The sequence below is a fragment of the Lynx rufus genome, unplaced genomic scaffold (genome assembly GCF_022079265.1).
Source record: "Lynx rufus isolate CCGP_SWC_20201006 ecotype Redwood Valley unplaced genomic scaffold, mLynRuf1.p SCAF_7, whole genome shotgun sequence".
Classification (NCBI taxonomy): Eukaryota; Metazoa; Chordata; class Mammalia; order Carnivora; family Felidae; genus Lynx; species Lynx rufus.
The window spans coordinates 12359270-12377075 of NW_025814889.1; the positions used below are offsets into that span (position 1 = coordinate 12359270).

Genomic DNA, 17806 nt, shown 5'->3' on the forward strand with positions numbered 1-17806 from the left:
TCATCATACGATGATGATCATATGATGAATCATTCATATGATGACCATTCAGAGATCAAGACCTCTGAGGGTGCCTCAGTGGTCCCCCAACCCCCGGTCCTCCCAGTTTCTTGGGATGGTCTACACAACCTCTTCCTCTCTTCCCTGCCAGACTGACCCGACACGGCACCTGCCGCCGTGGGTGTTCAGGAAACGGCTGAGGCTGGGCCTGCGGGAGGGGACACGGCTGTGGTCTCCGGGGACAGGACAGCCCCCTTCTGGTGCAGCCTCCTGTGGTACCCCGGGCCCCCTCACGCTGCACTGGAGGGAGCCCTTTAGGGCTGTCAGTTGGATGACGCCCGAACGTGTGGGATCGAGGGCGTCCTGGCCTTTTGGGAGCACCTCACCGCGTGGCCTCCTCACCAGCCGTCCAGTGGCTTTCTCCTGAAGCGGGAACAGCTCAGCCCTTCCCAAGCGAGGCCCCCAGAGAACCGGCAGACCAGCCGAAGGTGTTCCAGGCCAGGGGTGCTCCAGGCAGCGGGGGGGGGGGGGGGGGGGGGCGGCGGCGGGGGGAGGCAGGGAGGGGGGGCGGGCGCCCAGTGAGGAGCAGCGCCCTCCCGTGTTCAGAGAGGGGACTAAAGCAATTACGTTTTACCAGCCACTTTGCATTAAAGAAGATTGATTTGTCCTTCTGATGTGTTGTTTCCATAGAAGCAGGGCTTAACCTTTTAAGTGAAGATTATAAAGCTACCTAATTCATTTAAAATTAGGCTTCAATTCTATCAGCGCTTAATGCTCAAGTGTTACTGTGGGACTTGAGGCAGACAGTGATCTGACTCCCAGGCGGCGCCTGCGACTTTCTCGATTTGAAGCCGCTCTTCCTGATGGCTATCTAGTTTGTTTCTTTATTTTTAAAAAATTAACTTCCTAAGGAGATACAACTTTCTGCGTAAGACCACCGGAGTATTAATAAATACCTTTTAATCAGTGGTTAGCACTGACTCCATAAACACAGGACTGGCACACAGGCACGGAACACAGGCATGTTCAATTAAAGTAATTTATTGTATTCTTCTGGAACGGACATAAAGAGCATCTTGGGAATTGATATCACAACACAACATTATACACCATTTTCACAACTAGCCTTGTGTTGAATTTTTTTTTTAAAGAACATAGTAATTTTAAAAAATCTAAATATTTACATATTAATAAAACATATATACAGAAGATTGAGACATTATCCGTAGATATGGAATTTTTCTTTTTACTAAGAAAGCCTATAAAAAGGATTTCTGAATAAAGTCTGAACAGTAGTCACAGTAAGTAAACACAAACACAATTCGAGTGCACAAAATGGGATTTCACTGGTGCGGTTTTGTGAGTACGTGGCTCCCATCTGTGGACGCACTGCACGTATTTGTGAGCTGAACAATCCCTACTCCTCCTCAAGTATCGAAACCTCCAAGCTGTCGCCCCGTCTTGGAAGGAAGGGCTTTGGAAGGTTCACGATGTATAATTAACAGATCCCACAGTTGTAAGGTAAATGTTTCTACCTGCATTAGCAATGCACTCATCTAACTGTAATAGAGTGGAAAGGTCACTAATTAATCTTTCCAGTTCCCTTGAGCAGTATTTCCTTCCGAGGGGCAGAGGACAAATTCCCAAACCTAAGCTGCAGGAAAACAAGAGCCCTGGTGTGCAGTGTTCCGTTAGGACCGGTCTCAGGGAAGGGGCTGCTCACCGGCCTAAAACGTAAAAGGCTAAAAACCCTGGGATGTGGTGGCAACGGTTTCTCGGGACCTTCCTCCCCGCCTCAGGAATAAGACAGGAGACGCACAGACGGGAGAGGGAGCTGTCTAGCGGTTGGGCTGAGTCCACAAGCCGCACCGAGAAGCAGTGTCGTCACATTTCAGGGACGCCTCCAACCGTCTCCCTCCGGTTGATGAGCTGGTCATCAGTGGACCACCGACTCGGCCCGGGGCCCCCTCCTGGCTCAGGTTCAGTGCGATGGGGGCGCAAATGCCTCGGACAGGGCGCCTCTACAGTAACTCTGAGCTCTCGCCCTCTGACTTGGTTCCAGTGCTAGGCAAAGGTAGGTAACGGTCAGCACAATTTCTCCCCCTCTGCTTTGGCATTTCTACCATCCAAGTTTCTTTCCAGCCAACTATTTGGCCTCTGGGTCAAGTGCTAAAGATTTCACGGGAGTTGGCTTTATACAGTGAATGAGGTCTACACGCAGTGTTTGTGAGGAAAACGGCTTAGAGTCACCATCTTTTTGGAGAAGGGAACCTGGAGGTAAATATTTCTGTACCACAGATACCCACACGGCAAGATAGCGCTTTAGTATAAACCCATATTTTCGTATGTTGATTTCACATGAAGCGGAAGGCAGGTGTACCGGGAAAATGAAGTATGTAATTTTAAGGACATTTGTGGCTGGCTGCCACACCGTGCCAAGACACTGATGGCTCAGTTTAGGCCATCTGTGAAAACAGTTGTTACGTATCATGTTGGTCACTGGTTACTTTGAGTTTCTTGCCTTTTCATTTTTTTTCTAATGTTTATTTTTGAGAGACAGAGCACGAGCAGGGGAGGGGCAGAGAGAGAGAGAGACAGAGAGAGGGAGACCCAGAATCCAAAGCAGGTTCCGGGCTCCGAGCTGTCAGCCCAGAGCCCGACGCGGGGCTCGAACTCACGAACCGTGAGATCATGACCTGAGCCCAAGTCGGACACTTAACCGACTGGGCCACTCAGGTGCCCCGAGCGTCTCGCCTTTTAACTAGTCATTTTGTCACTGTGTTGATACGACCCACACGAAAGGTTTTTCTTCCCTAGGAACTCATAGCTCATTTGCGCTTATTCAGTTACAAGTGGCTATTTTTGGAGGAACTGATGTCACAGATGATTTTGTCTAATAGGGCAGAGCTAGCTTATCTCCCCAATCAACGGTTTCATCTTCCGGGCCGCTGAAGGCCTAATTGACGTTGGCCTTCCCAACTGCTCCCTCAGTGCCGAGAAGAGCTCTTCTCCTGTAGGCTGCGTCTACGCAGTGCACATTAAAATAAATATGCGTCAGAACTCTATATATTCACCTTGAGCTTATGAGGAAAAGAACAGAGAAGAGAGGACTGCCTTTTAGTGAACAATGAACTGACTGGATCATACGCTGGACTTCTGAGAGGGAATGCATGAGTCAACTCTTAAAAACGATTTCTAAAACTCTTAGGGCAAATTGGAGGCTTGATGATCACATACTACAAAGAAAGTAGGTGACAACTTTTCAGGTATGACGGGAAAGATTCACAGAACACCCACACTTGGCAGGAAGTAACCTGAAATGCTACGTGGATCTTTGAGGGAATTCAAACGGGAGAGTCACGTGTGCTCATGGACACTGTCACTAAAAGGGAAGTCTGGGCAGTGACATCTGGCTCTGTGTCTTCCGTGTTTTCTCTCCTGGTGTCAAATACACTACCTACGACACAGACAAGACAACGAAGGTGGGGGGCACTTCTCCAAAGAAGAGCTGCACAGTTTTCTGTGACAGGGCTAGAGGTGAGGGCGCCAGGTGGGGAGAGAACCTGGCCGAGGAAGCCTCCGTTTCTTTTTCTGTTTTTAATGTTTAGTCGCTTTTTGAGAGACAGAGACAGAGCGCGAGCAGGGAAGAGGCAGAGAGAGAGGGAGACACAGCATCCGAAGCAGGCTCCAGGCTCCAGGCTCGGAGCGGTCAGCACAGAGCCCGACGCGGGGCTGGAACTCGGGAACCGTGAGATCGTGACCTGAGCCGAAGTCGGAGGCTTAACTGACGGGGCCACCCAGGCGCCCCGAGGAAGCCTCTGTTTCATATTTAAATCCCTAAGTTCTCAGCCAAGGCTTTAGTTGGTTGTGCTACGCGAGCCGTTTTAGAAATTTGTAATGATGACTTTTACAGGGAAGTCTGTGAATGTGTGTTACTACTGGAGTGTGTCCACATATTGTCCAGGAAGAGACAATGGCTACACAAAATACAGTTTACCTGTAACAGAGACCATGATGCAGCTATTAAGGTAACGTGTATGAAGATGTGTGAAAAATGGAAAATGCTCATTAGGTTAAAAAAAAGAAAAAAAAACCACCCAGAAAAGAAAATTTTATCTGTTTCATCTCCAACTGTGTAAATAAATAAATTTAGAGAAAAGTCTGGGGGAAAACACCCAGTAATGGTCGTCTCTGAGTGGTAAAGTTAATTTCTGTTTTCTTCCTTGTACTTTTGTTACTTCTTTGAAAGTATGTAAAAGACTGCCAATTCGTGACAAACACCGCTGGGCTCGGCCTGGGGGGTGGGGGGCTTGCTCTACCCTATTTCCAAATGAGAAGCCCCCTTTGTAAATTTTAGAAAGCACTGCTTCGATTTCACTTGCTCTTTACTGATTTTTTTTTTTTTTTTTTTTTTTCCCCAACACAAAGTGTTCACCCGTCCCGGGCGCTTTCTCGCGGTTGCCAGAGTGCCCTCCAACACCCGGCCTGCCGCCCGGGACGGGGGGCTCCCCGAGGGCGGGCGTTTGTGCCCAGGACCCAACAGTGCGGGTTCCTGCGAGCTGCTCACACGCACTTACCGGCAGGGGCGTGAGGGCAAAGAAACGAAGAAACTACGTTTTTCCGCTGCAAAAGCCGTAGGCGCTCTTGTAGAAGCTAGACAGACGGAAGGCCGCTTGCCTGTAATGGATGGACGCGAATGTCCCTGGACTGCCTGACTGTCCCCCCTGACCTGCTCAATCCCGGTTCTTGCAAACGCTTAAGGATTTACGCCCCTCTCCCCGCCCCTCCCCAACACACGTGGGTTTGGGAAGAGGAAAAAGACCTTAAAAAGGTAATAAAGGCGTTGTTAGACCTTTAGAAACAGGACCGACCGCTGCCAGCTCAGATCGAGCAGATCAGGAAAGTCTGGCCGGGGAGTCTCACACGTGCAAGAAGGGTGGACTTCACCTCTGGGGCAGCCTCGTTAGGGCACACGCGAGGGAAGGGTCCGAAGTGGCGCTGTGTTCAAAGACGCTGCCCAGACCCGGGGTTTTACTTTAGGGCCCATCAAGACACGCTAGTCTCATCACTGACTCCGGTCATTCATTGAGTTTAAACTGCAGGAGGATTTCGGGCAGACTTAACGACGGACATTCTAACGGTGGAGACAGACACTGGAATGGAATCCTAAAGGGATTAGTACATCCATCAGCTCTTAGGATCTTTAAGAAACATGCGGAGAAAAGCTGGCTTTGGCTTAGGTATGAGAAAGCTATGCGGTGTAATGGCTGGAAGTCGAGAGGCCTGGGCTCCGGCCCAGCCACCAACCAGCTGTGAGACCTTGAGAAAGTCATTTAGTGTTTCGGGGCCTCAGGCTTTTTTACCTGTAAAATAAAAGGACTGGATAAAAAGAAGGGATGGGACTAGATGATCTCTAACGTTCCTTCTTTCTCAGATTCCTTGACATTCTTTTCAGTTCCATGAGGTGGTTCTACCATCCCGTGTTCAATTTCCTCATCTGAAACATCTCTCTGCCTCCATCTTCGGACAGGAAAATGCAAAGGTATTATTTCAAGGGGAATGGTTTTCAAGTGATTATAGTAGTACTTTCAATAACAGCAAAAGTCCAGGGTGTCAGAAGACAGTGAGGACGGGCAGCCCAAATGCCCCGGGGCCAGCGGGGCTGGGGCAGCCAGGGGAGGAAGTCTGCCTCCCGAAATGCACAATTTCGTTACTGGTAGTAATATTTCCTGCATCTGCTGGGAGGGGGCCAGGTGTGATAAGAACAAGGCTAACCCGAGTTGTCCTGACAGACGAGGACACGATGGGAAGGAACAATAGAGATCATGCATTTCAATTATCTTAATTCATAAATGTGGAAACAGAGCCCAACAAGGAGACGGCCGTATATGGGAAGAACTTGATATAAGCAGGTCCTTTTTGCACCAGGCGGCTCATTTCATTTGTTTGTCCATCGATCTGTTGCTTAGCTACGCGGTGACCGAGAAGGTTCTGCATCGTTTGCACGGTTGAGCTTTCTCATCGTTCTGAGGCTCGCTCACCCGGTCTGTCCTACCTGCGAGCTCTGCTTTCCTTGCCATCCCGGGACAAGTGCCATCAAGGAACAGGTGACCTAGCCGAGTTCCTACACAGACTGGCTACTGTACTGAGATTTGCCGAATTTTATTTAAAACTTGCCACCCCAAATCTGGAATTGAGCATTTTCACTTAGAGGGTTTTTTGGGGGTGTCTGGGTTTGGTGGGCAGAGAATCTCCAGGTAGTCTCGTGAGGGCAGTCAATAAAGAGCCCCCACAACTACTGAGGGAATAAATTATCATCTGGCAAACTGATCAGATCCCGTCTCTTGGGCTCTCGGGGAGGAACCAACACAGAGGCAGGAGGCCAAGGTCACAAAGGATACGAACCTGGAATTATGTCTATGGCTTACCATGTTCTATGGCTGATCTGGTTCGGGTTCTAGGAATGTGCACCCGTGCTAGACGGACTGGCTGCTTCAGTCACTCGCTTAAAACACCCGTATTCGTCAGGTGCCCGTTGTAAGGAGAGCAATGACTGACTGCCTCTCAAAACCCTTTTGGGGTGGGGGCAGTGGACGGGGACAGAACGGACATGAATTTCACCACAGAACTGGTGATCCTTGTTCTAAAAAGAAGTATCATTTCCTGTTAAAGTACTTTCAACGGCGGCAGGTTTGGGGAGGCACATGTTGTGACACCAAGGTCTTAGGGCTTGCTGTTCTGAGGTTTTTGAGACTAGGAGACAGGGCGTGAGGCAAAAGGAGCTTTTCATACTCAATGTAAAAATATCTCTGAGCACAAGGCACTGAGAAGCTCTGATTCCTAGGGCCGGGGCCAGGAGCAGTCTGCTCAAGCCTCTGCACCTCTGACGTTACGCACATTTTCAATGCCAGTGTTTTCAGGGGCTGTATTTTCCAGCGGGTGTTGGAAATGGAAATGTGTTTTACCTGTTGGCGGTAGAGAGATGCCGTCCAGTCTCTCATCACCGTCCGCTGCCTCTGCTGGTGGCAAACAGAAAACACAAATCTTGTCAGTTTCGGGGAGCACGTTGATTTTACGGAATACAGTAATACAATTTAAAAATTCCAGTATGCATACGCTCAACTTTCTTTCCCCTTTTCGGCGTCTGTTGGTTCGCGTTACAGATTTTAGTACCATTATTTAAATCAAACATTTTTTTAAGATAATGATAGGAGGTTTGCTCCTGCATTTTTTTTTTTTTTTTTTTTTTTTTTTTTTTTGCTATCTTGTGACCTTATTCTATCAATCATTGACGATTTCAGTTCATTTTCACTTGTTTGCATGGACTTAAAATCTTCGCTCAGAATCCGGGGTGAATTGTTCAAACATGATCATCAAAGGCACAGAGGTCGGTGAATCGCTGTGGCAGAATTTTCCCCGGTCATCCCCAGAACCACCCTAACCATCCCCGCGAGCGAGGCTCAGGAAATCCTGAGAATCAGCCCTTCTTCGGAGATGACTGGAAATTGGCATCAATTTAGTCATAGAGAAAGTCAGAAGGAATAAGTGTATCTTCAAAAGCTTTGTCACGTCTCCGTTTCAAAATGCAAACCTTTGCTCACGTCTGCTGTGTTTTAATCTCCTTAAGGGTTTTCCAAAGGCAGATCCTCAGTCAGAGAAAACCTTCCGCTACATGTAAAAAAGAAAGCGCTCGTTTGTCTCCTGATAACCGATGGGGCCCGTCAGTCTCTCTGGGCAGATGCTGTGGACAGGTCAGAACGTTTCGTTACGGCCAAGTGGAGAATTTCGGCGACTGCTCCCTCCATCCCGGGGCTGGCTTCCTCTCCCGGCCACCTTCCCGCCGCGGCACACGCGCGTGTGGGGCCAGCCACGTGGGGCTGCCCTGTGCCACCGGGCTGTAATGCCGAGTTGGTGGGAAGCGAATACCATGCCCCCGTTTTTATCGCTGTGGCTTTGAACACAATCAGGGGGTCAGAGACGTTCAAAGATTTTGACTCCAGTTCGTTCTCTAACACCTTGTCCTCAGATTGCCGCCCACCATTGTCTGCTGACCTGCTACGTCCACCGCAAAGAAAATGCCCAGCGGAGACACCACAGTCGAGACCAGCTTGGGCTGGAGAAGCGTGTCTACTCTTCCCCTCTAAAATGGTGTTGTAGGTGAATATTTAATAACATAAGACATTCGACTCAAGCGCTAGGACAGATGGAAAAGATTCAACACTTTAAAATAGGCTTATCGATGAAGTACGGGACATACTAAAATGTTAACAGCGTTCCTCTCTGGATGAGTTGTCTAGGATTTTAAAAAGTCTTCAGTAATAATAATAGCAACGACTGCCACCACCGTTTATTAGATGTTTACCGTTTACTGAGCAATTTACGTACATCGCGTCATTTAACTCTTAGAAAACCCTACAAAGGGGTGGGGGGGGGGTTGTTTTTATGCCCATTTGAGCAAATGGAACTGGGACAGAGAGAGGCTAAGAGGCTAAGGTAATCTGGAGCGCCCGGCTGGCTTGGTGGGGCGTGCAACTCTGCTTCTCGGGGTTGTAGGTTCGAGCCCCACGCTGGGTATAGAGATTATGAAAAACAATAAATAAACTTAAAAAAAAAAAAAAGAGAGAGAGAGACTAAGGGAATACAGCCAGTGAGTGACGCCGTCCCGGCTGTGAGTCAGGTCCATGCCTGGGCTCTTAATCTCCCTCTTTGCTGTTAATAATCCAAATGTACGTCCCTATGCATCCCTATGAGCTTTTTTTTTTTTTTTTTAAATCTTCAACTTCTAGTTCATTTTCTACTTCAGTAACTTTCTCTACTTTACACGTAAAATGACTTTCTATGTAGTTATAACAAAGCCCTTCCCTTTGTAACTCCGTTATCCCCACTTTCATAACCCAGGCCTATGCAATTCTGGGCTTTAGCAAAAACAGAACATATGCATCCGAAAAACAGACAAATTATTATATGTAAATTAGTGTATGTTAGCTGCACGCACGGGGCCAAGTGTCACGGATGAAGAACGTGGCTGTGTTACTGAAATTTAATTATAACATCTGTCTGTAACCACAAGCTCACGGTCTTTCTTCCCCGGTGACAGTCAAGTTGTGAAATTTAGAAAAGATTGAGCAAGTCCAATAAAAATTTAATAGCAGTGACAGTTTTACTCTTAGATCTAACACAAATAAAAAATTGTGATTTCAGCTCTGAGGAAATAATGTAATGAAAATGATAAAAATCCACACCGGGAAAGGAATCATTCCAGTTACAGAAAAAAATTATTACATGTGATGGGAGCCCCAAATGAATTTCTCTTTGGGTTTGCACAACAACCTCTCAAATCTGTATGGAGCACTTCTTCCTAGAGGCAGTTTGGGCTTCCTCGAGCACTGAGTTGATTAGCTTGCCCAGTTAGCTTGTCCCTAATTCCAGGAATTGAGCCAAATATGATAAATAAGGTTGAAGCTGTGGGAACATCTATGAGACACTGTTTGTTGTTATCGTTTGGACTGAGTAATCAAGACAAAAAACACGAGAGGGAGCAACGTCATTGATGTCGGCCTCTCCGTTCCTATCAGCCTCAGGAAGGAAAGGCGAGTGGCTCTAGTCTCAATCTGCAAGGGTCCCACTTTGAAGCTGCTTGAGGAGACTTTAGTGTAATAGAATTTGACAAAATCAGGCAATAGAGCCTATGTGGCCGGTCACTGCTGATAGGCTGACATCTGGTCTACCTGGGTCTGTACTTCAGGGCTATTTTTGTCCTCTGGCCACCTCCACCTTCTCAGATGCACAAGGAACCTGCCGAAAAGGCAGAGGAGAAGTGCCAAGGCACCAATCACAAATATCTAGGCAGATCAGTGGTCAGACATGAAAATGTCCCGAATCGAATACGATGATGACCAAAGACCAGGGTGCTCCCGCAGGAAGGGAAGGGTCTACGGTTGGGATCCCGCTGGGCACAGACAGGCACGTGTGTGTGAGATGTGTGTGTCATGTGAATTACTAATATAAATGCTGGATGGTTAAGAAATGTGTTCAGTGGCCAGTCGGTGGGAAAGAGAACCAGGAATGTGGAGGGACGTCCCCACTGTGCGCACGTGTGTTCACTGGGGGGAAGCATGGAAGGGAATGGATTCCAGAGCTCACAGTAATTGGTCTCTGCATCTAGCAGTAGGAAAAACAAAAAAAGGTGTGGTTATGTATAAAAGATAGAGTATGAGGAAACACAGTTGTTTTTAATTTATCAAACACAAATTTATATCAGGATTAACTTTTTTTCCAACCAGCTTTTATACATGGATCTTTCACTCTCTTTGTTAAAAAATGAATGGTATAGTCCGTTAAGAATCCAACTCCTGACTTTGGCTCAGGTCACGACCTCACGGTTCATGAGTTCAAGCCTCGTATCGGGCTCTCTGCTCTCAGCACAGAGCCCGCTTCAGATCCTCTGTCCCCCTCTCTCTGCCCTCCCTTGCTTGTTCTCATTCTCTCTCTCTCAAAATAAATAAACTTTAAAAAAAAAAAAAGTATGGTATAGAAACTATACGTCAAAGAGGTTTCCAGAATACCTCACAAAGAGGAAACAAAATTTAAGCCAAACTTCCCATTTTAGTCATGTGGCCCATTTCCAGCGTTAAAAACAATTCAACTGGGTAAATGTGAAGATCGAGTTAGCTTTACCAAGTGATTCATGAATCAGGCAGCGTCCCCTCCGGCAGGCAGAAGGGAGCTCCAGCAGACTGAAAGGTTTTAGAAGATGGGACAAGGAAGTCATCAAGAGAAAACACGATTATTTCGGGTAAGGCCACCTTCCTCTGGGACAAACAGAAGATTCCTCAATGACCAGTTCAAACTACATTTCTGGAGGAGGTTGAAAGTGCAGTCTGGTGATGTGACCTAGCACAAGAGACTCCATTTTGGGCCTCTCGTTTTCCTTTTAACACCAGGAAGGCTGTTTCTGAGTGTCTGAGACCAGCCTTCCGCGGTGCACTCCATATATACTCAGTATTCTCTCTACTTTCCATGTCTTCTCCCTTCAGAGGTTTCTCTTCAAACTTAGACTTTTCAGGTCCCCTAGGGACTTGTAATCATCTCCTCAGCAAGAGGCACGTGTTCTGGAGCCCAAAGCCCTCTTCCTTTCTCCGAGCTGACCCTGTGGTACCTAACCAGTAGACTCCGTACTCTGGATTTGTACACTTCTTTTCCCTCAAGCTCCCAAGTTGTTCCAGGCATGTTTCACATTCCACCCTGTGGAGCAGGCCGACACCAGGCAGCTTCTGTGGACCCTAGGCAGGGGTGCAGGAATTTGCGAGCCGACCTCCGGCTACAAGTTTGCGGTATCACTGGGACCGGTGTGTGGAAGAACCCAAAGGAAGTCGAGTGGCTGGTTCTTGGGGTACTTTGGCCCTTTTCCTCTCTTTTGGGCTCACGGAGTATTAAATTCAGGTCTCATCACTATGGCAAATTTTTGATTTCTTTCAGGCCTGCCTATTTAGTGTCTTTGTGTCTTAGGCTTCAACCACTTCCCCTGGCAAATCAACAGGTAAACAAAGTTCTTCCGTACCCAAACAGGCAAGATTGCCAAGGCAGATTTTAGGCAACACAAGACCAACTTAATACTTACTAGCAAAGACACCATTCAGGCTTAACAAATGACATTTGATTTGGGATATAAAACTGAGGAGAACACAGCACCCAACATGGCATCAGGGCTCAGTAAGGGGTTAGTTGCTGTGTATCTACTGGGCAGTTATCTTTGTAACACCTGTCATTCAACTGTAAAACAAGGCTTTCACCCCCCCACCCTTTCCTGGAGACTGAAGTCTAAGGAGGCTTACATAATAAAAGGGGGCCTTTGTAAGGCAAGTAAGGCTGAGGCAGCAGACACCTGGAATATGAAGGGAGGAGGGACCCACTAGCAGGAAGTTACTCTTCCTACGTGTTATTCAGTTAATCTACCCTGAGTGAGGTCAGGCCGCCATGACACACGGCTCTGAACCTTTGGGAGAAGAAGGGGGAAGAGAGGAAAGTGGGAGGGGACTAAGGAGGTGGGGTGTGCACAAGGAAATGAGAAAACGGGCTTGAGAAGGGGGAAGGAAGGGACGCCAAGGACTAAGGGACAACATGTAAGTGGTCACAGGCATCCCCAGGAGTCCTAGGGACCATGTCCCTGGGGAAAGAGCTCGGGGATGTTGCCACACTGTGGAATAAATATTTGAATACTTGAATGTCAGGTAAGGTACATATAGAATATTATCCAGGATCTCATGCAACCAGATTGAGCTAAACGTTAAGACCTTTTTGTTGTGGATTATCGTCTCTTCTTTTTCATTGACTGATTCGTTGGCTCATTCAACAAACACTCTTGTGTGTCTGCAATGTGCCACACGCTGTTCTAGACATTTGGGATAGAAACACGACCCCGATGCAGACTCTGCTCCTGAGGGTCTCGTGGTCACTGGAGGAGCCCGGAGTGTCACCCTGGCAGAAGACCAAAGCGCTGTGGCCACCAATGAAGGCTCCAGGAGGAAGTCGCCTTTAAGATCTGTGACAAGAGGAGGTGTTGTTTTCTGGACAGAGGGAAAGCATGAGTGTGAGAGCCCAGCATTTCTCAGAGTAAGGAGGCGCTGGTGAGGTGGGCAGGCACAGGCCTCTGGCAAGAGAAGTGGGGGAGGAGGGTGGGGCTAGCCTGTCAAGGACCCCGCATGCCGTGCTGGAGGGGTTTGTAGAAGGGGTTGTGTTTGGGGAAGACAGGAAGCTAGAAGTGTCTAATCAGGGTTGGGGCACGAAACAGATGTAATTCTCAAAGAATGAAGTCTAGGGTCTTGGGACATGGCCACATCTAGAGCTACACACTGTTGAGTCAGCGATGGTGGGACGGTTCAAGTCCTGGATGAGGCTTTAGAATGAGAACAGCACCAGGAATGGAAAGCGAACCACGTGGTTTAGACCGTGGATTAGACTGAAGGAGAGGGAGGCCGTGGATTAGACGGAAGGCAGTGCAGGAGAACCAGGAGGAGAGGCAAAGACAGGGAAACCCCAGAACCCAAGGGAAGAGACTTTAAGAAGGATGAGATCCGACGGAGTCAAAATCAACATGCAGGTCAAACAGAGTGTTGGTGTAACAGAAGGGGAATCTGATCTCCGTGGTGACTGTAGGAAGAGCATCTGTAGAGGTGCGGGGCCAGAGGACAAAATGCATTGGGTTCTAAACAGGTCGGGGAAGCCAACTCAGGGAATGCAAACCCTTTGGGAGGAAATTTGACCAACACCTTCCGGAGAAAGAGACGGTAGCGGTTTTAAGAAATGGCAGGGATAGGGGCTCCTGGGTGGCTCAGTTGGTTAAGACACTGACCCTTGATTTCGGCTCAGGTCATGATCTCACGGTTTGTGGGGTGGAGCCCCACATCAGGGCCTGAGCTGACAGCAAGGAGCCTGCCTGGGATTCTCTGTCTGCCTCTCTCTCTCTACCCCTCCCACACACGTGCTGTCTCTTAAATAAATAAACATTTAAAACATATTTTAAAAAAAGAAATGGTAGGGTTGAAGGAATAGTTCTGCTTTGTTTTGGGCGGCAGAGGGAAGGAGGGGAGGGCATGAACACTTTTTGAGCATTCCGCGTCAGCTCTGTATTAGTGGCAAAACTTACATTGTCTGATTCTGACACTGAAAACACCCAAGAGGGTAGGTATTAGCCTTGTTATATATATGGAAAGCCTGAGGCTCAGAGAAGGTCCCAGGAATTTGTAAATGGCAGATGGGAGCTGGGAATTCAGACCTGTTCTCCCCAGTGTACCTCGCTGCATTTATTTGCGATGATTTGTAGATTACAAAAAAGAAGGCAGAGAAACGGAGAGAGCTGGGGGAAGGGTGAGGGGATGATTTATCACCCAAGCCCCAAAACCTCTGTGGGTGAAGAGGGCATCAGTAGCAGTTATGCTGGGACAACAGGAGCAGAGGGGGGCCCCCGCCGGGCACAGAGGGGGCACTTGGCCCTCTGACCTGGGACACGAGGAGTCTCCTGGTGCCGCCGAGCACCAATACAGACGTTTTCAGAGGGCACGCTCGTTTTGTTTATGAAGACATTCCTGTATGACAGATCTGGAACCTCATGACAAGTGTGAAGCAGACTTTATTTTTCTGTCTGCGTCGTGAGAGAGACACAGAGGACTGGATGGGTGGAGTGACTTGCCTGAGGTCCGGGGCTGGTAAAGAGCAGAGAGACCGCAGAGCCAGGTCTCTGGACTCCGCTTCACCTTGCTGCCCGCAGGCTACCCAATACGTTTCCACCAATGACAAGAAGCAGTAGTCCACTGCTCTTTATAAAGAGCATCAATTAGTGCAAAAGGAAGCAAACGGTTAAAAAAAAAAAAAGAGGAAGGGAAGATTTTAATTAAAAAAAAAAATCCTCTACAGCTAAATATGTGAAGTCCTGATGGCTACTTTACAGAAGCGAGCTGTAAGGTTTTTCACAGTGAAGATGCACTTGGTCCCTTACGGCCAAGTCTTGCAGCCTCGAGGGCGCTCCCAGCCCGTGCCGGGAGCTCTCCCCCGGGGCGCTCGCTGACTCAGGCCACTCACTGCTCTAGTACATTGTGAGTTCACATAAAGGATCTGGTAGAGACACAGGCCCACGCATCTGTGCTGCTGTTCTCCGGGCCTCTGTACCAGCCAGATGTATGACAGTCCCTGTCTGGAGCCCGTCTCCGAAACTGGGCGTTCTCCAGCTATAGAAACACGGAGGCTCTTAGCAGGCCAGGTGTCCTGAGGTTTGATCAGAATTGTTTGCTGTATTTATTTTTTATTCTGAGAGAAGTATTTTCAGACAGGGGAGGGGGGGAGTGCAGAGAGAGGCAGAGAGAGAATCTCAAGCCGACTCCACACTCGAACTCACGAACTGTGATAATGACCTGAGCTGAAATCAAGAGTCAGACGCTTAACGGACTGAGCCACCCAGGTGCCCCTGATTGCTTATTTTAAAAATAGTATCTAGAGGTTTGTGGCCTCCTAGAGATGATTATTCTTACATGATGGCAAAAAACTGGCCTCGAGGGGATTCTTCACTGGTACATTGGCTGTCATTTGAGGCCTCAAATGACCAAATCCAAATAGTCATAATTCAACTAAAATAATCTCAGAATCCCCAAAGCCAGATTTGAAAAATACACACTTGACTTAATCTGTTTCATGTGGTGTTTCTGATAGGAGGGTTATTGTTATTTTTGTTACCTTAAGCAACTGGTATTTTTTATGAAAGTCATGCAGATCCAAACAAACAAAAGTCAATAGCAAACAGAAGGAAGTCACACAAGAGAGACCCAGCTTCACAGATAAGACACATAAAGCCACAACATAAGATTAGCCATCTTCTTCGTTTATACTGTTAAAATTAAATGGTCTGACAGAATTTTTACTATTTAATCTTCAGGTGAATTTCCAAATTCATTTGCCTAAGACTTTAAAATAGAAACCACAGCACATTAGGTAGAGCTTTTCCTTCAAAAGACAAAAAGACAGTGAAAATACCCTGGAGCAAAGAATCGTATTTTACAACGTCCAAGATTTCAATTGAGGGCTTTGGCAATTATTTTCTCACAGCTTATTCATACCTGAGCCTCTTTTTAACCTTCTTCTGGCCAGTTTAATTTGATCCTGTAGAATCTGTACCCAGTCTCTCGGGCCAGGAAGTTTATCCACATGATTAGCGGTACAGTATTTTTCTGTGAAGACTGAAAGAAAATGTGAAATAGTGTTAAATACTTCAGCAAATAAAAAAACATGCAGATCTGAAATGGGAATATATCCCAAGAATAAAAAAAAAAAAAAAAAAGGGCGTATTTCTAGAAGATGTCAGTTCCGTAGTGCGTGGCTTCAATCCCCACATTACATTCCTTTGGTAAAGACGGAGGTTGGCAGGGGCCCTGCTCATATACAGTGAACTGTGCTTCGGAACGAAACCGGCTATAAAATAGAAGCAGTTCTATGGTACTGCTCTTTCCACCTGCGTATGTGTGTCTTATGGGCAGAGAAGAAAACGCTTCCTATGGGTCCACTGGCCCCATGAAAAAATTCAGCAAATGTATTATTACTGTTGTTAAATCTAATCTCATGCAAGATTACACAGAAAGATGGTGTTCTCGTGGTGATTCCTACTAAATCAGTACTCAATAATAATGCAGTTGTGTCTTTATTTATTTTGAGACAGAGAGAGAGAGAGGGAGGGAGAATCCCAAGCAGGTGCAGAGCCCGGCACGGGGCTTGAACTCACAGTGAGATCATGACCTGAGCCCAAACCAGGAGTCGGGAGTTTAACCGACTGAGCCACCCAGATGCCCCTGTGCAGTGCGTCTTAATGAAAGTCCCCATTTGTACTTTGAGTCAGCCTCTTGCGTGCTGTGCCAGCACCTAGGAGAGCTACCTGGTAAGCACAGGGGGAACTATGGAGAGAATCGTGTGACAGGACGAGAGGGAGACAGGACAATGGCTTTATGAAAGCTACACCGTGTATGGCTGCCCATCTCAGAGCTGCTGTGGACCTTTCTGACTCCCTCTACCCCCGAGCGCCTTCACACCCCATCTTTGCTACCTGCTCTCTGTAAGGACAAGACCTACACTCACATTGCCTTCTTGGTATTTAAAGTACTGGTGGTTTTAAAGCTTTAAAGGTTTCTTTTTAAAAAAGAAATGACCAAGGAAAATGTTGACAGATTCAATTATATAAAGCTAATTTTTTTTAAGTTTATTTATTTTTGAGAGAGAGAGAGAGAGAGAGAGAGAGAGAGAGCAAGCAGGGGAGGGGCAGAGAGAGGGAGACATAAAATCCGAGGCAGGCTCCAGGCTCTGAGCTGTCAGCACAGAGCCCGACGCGGGGCTCAAACTCATGAACTATGAGATCATGGCCTGAGCCCAAGTCAGATGCTCAACTGACTGAGCCACCCAGGTGCCCCAAAACTGTAACATTTCTATTGAATGAAAAAGAAACATTTCCTTGGAACGAGAAAAGCTCGTTGTGCTAAATACGACCAAAAAGGTTCAATATCTACCCCCCGCCCCAAAAGAGTTTGTTCAAATAAAAGAGCAACTTCAAAAGTCTCTACAGATGAACAAAGCGTATCTAGGAAAGATGTTCAGAAAACATATAAACCAAAGAACTGCAAAACACACTTTGTCTCTACTAAATTAGGCTAATAACACTGCTAAAATGGTGGGGACCCGGCACATTCAAACATTGCCGTTGGCATAAATGGCAGAACCCTTCTGGGAAATGAGGTGGTCAATACAGAACGAGGGGCTCGATACCTGAGAATCTTGCTCCTAGGAACTTAGCATCAGGAAATCATTTGAAAGAGGAAGAAGCCCATACACAAGGGTAGCCCATCCAGTCATGGAGGACGTGGTGAAGAGGGGCAGTGGGGGGTCTAGGTCTGGGAGTGGAAGCAGGCAGGGGCTCCCTGCAGGAAGCCACTGCTGTCCTTTGTGTAAGGGCAGTGAGAGTGAAGGCGGCAGGTGACTGGAATGGTATCTAGAACTGGCATTTCTGGGGAATCCTATGACCTGGTAAATATGGGAGCAAGGGAATGTCTGAGGGGCAAGGCAGGCTGGACTGGGTTTGGTTTGGGCCATGCTGATTTGGGGTGTTGGTGGAGAACCCATGGGGGGGGACAGGATTCGGGGAAGGGGTCCAGACAGAAGATACGGGCCTGGGAGGCACATGATTCTTTTTCTTGTTTAATTTTTTTATTCATTTTGAGACTGAGGCAGAGACAGAGCATGAGCTGGGGAGGGGCAGAGAGAGAGGGAGACACAGAAT

At 47.5% G+C, this 17806-nt stretch overlaps 1 protein-coding gene across 2 annotated transcripts in view; it reads right to left on the bottom strand.

The window, feature by feature from the left end:
* Positions 1–1025: 1025 nt before the first annotated feature.
* The window catches only part of BEND7 (BEN domain containing 7), an 82097-nt gene continuing 65316 nt past the window's right edge, over positions 1026–17806 (bottom strand). Inside the window, exons 7-10 of one of the 2 annotated variants that reach the window (XM_047067015.1) lie at positions 15606–15725; positions 6966–7019; positions 4578–5363; positions 1026–2064 (exon numbers count right to left, since the gene is read on the bottom strand). In XM_047067015.1, coding sequence (XP_046922971.1) covers positions 5350–5363; positions 6966–7019; positions 15606–15725 — 188 coding nt within the window. In that variant the 3' untranslated portion in view covers positions 1026–2064; positions 4578–5349. The other variant, XM_047067014.1, reaches the window with a different exon arrangement.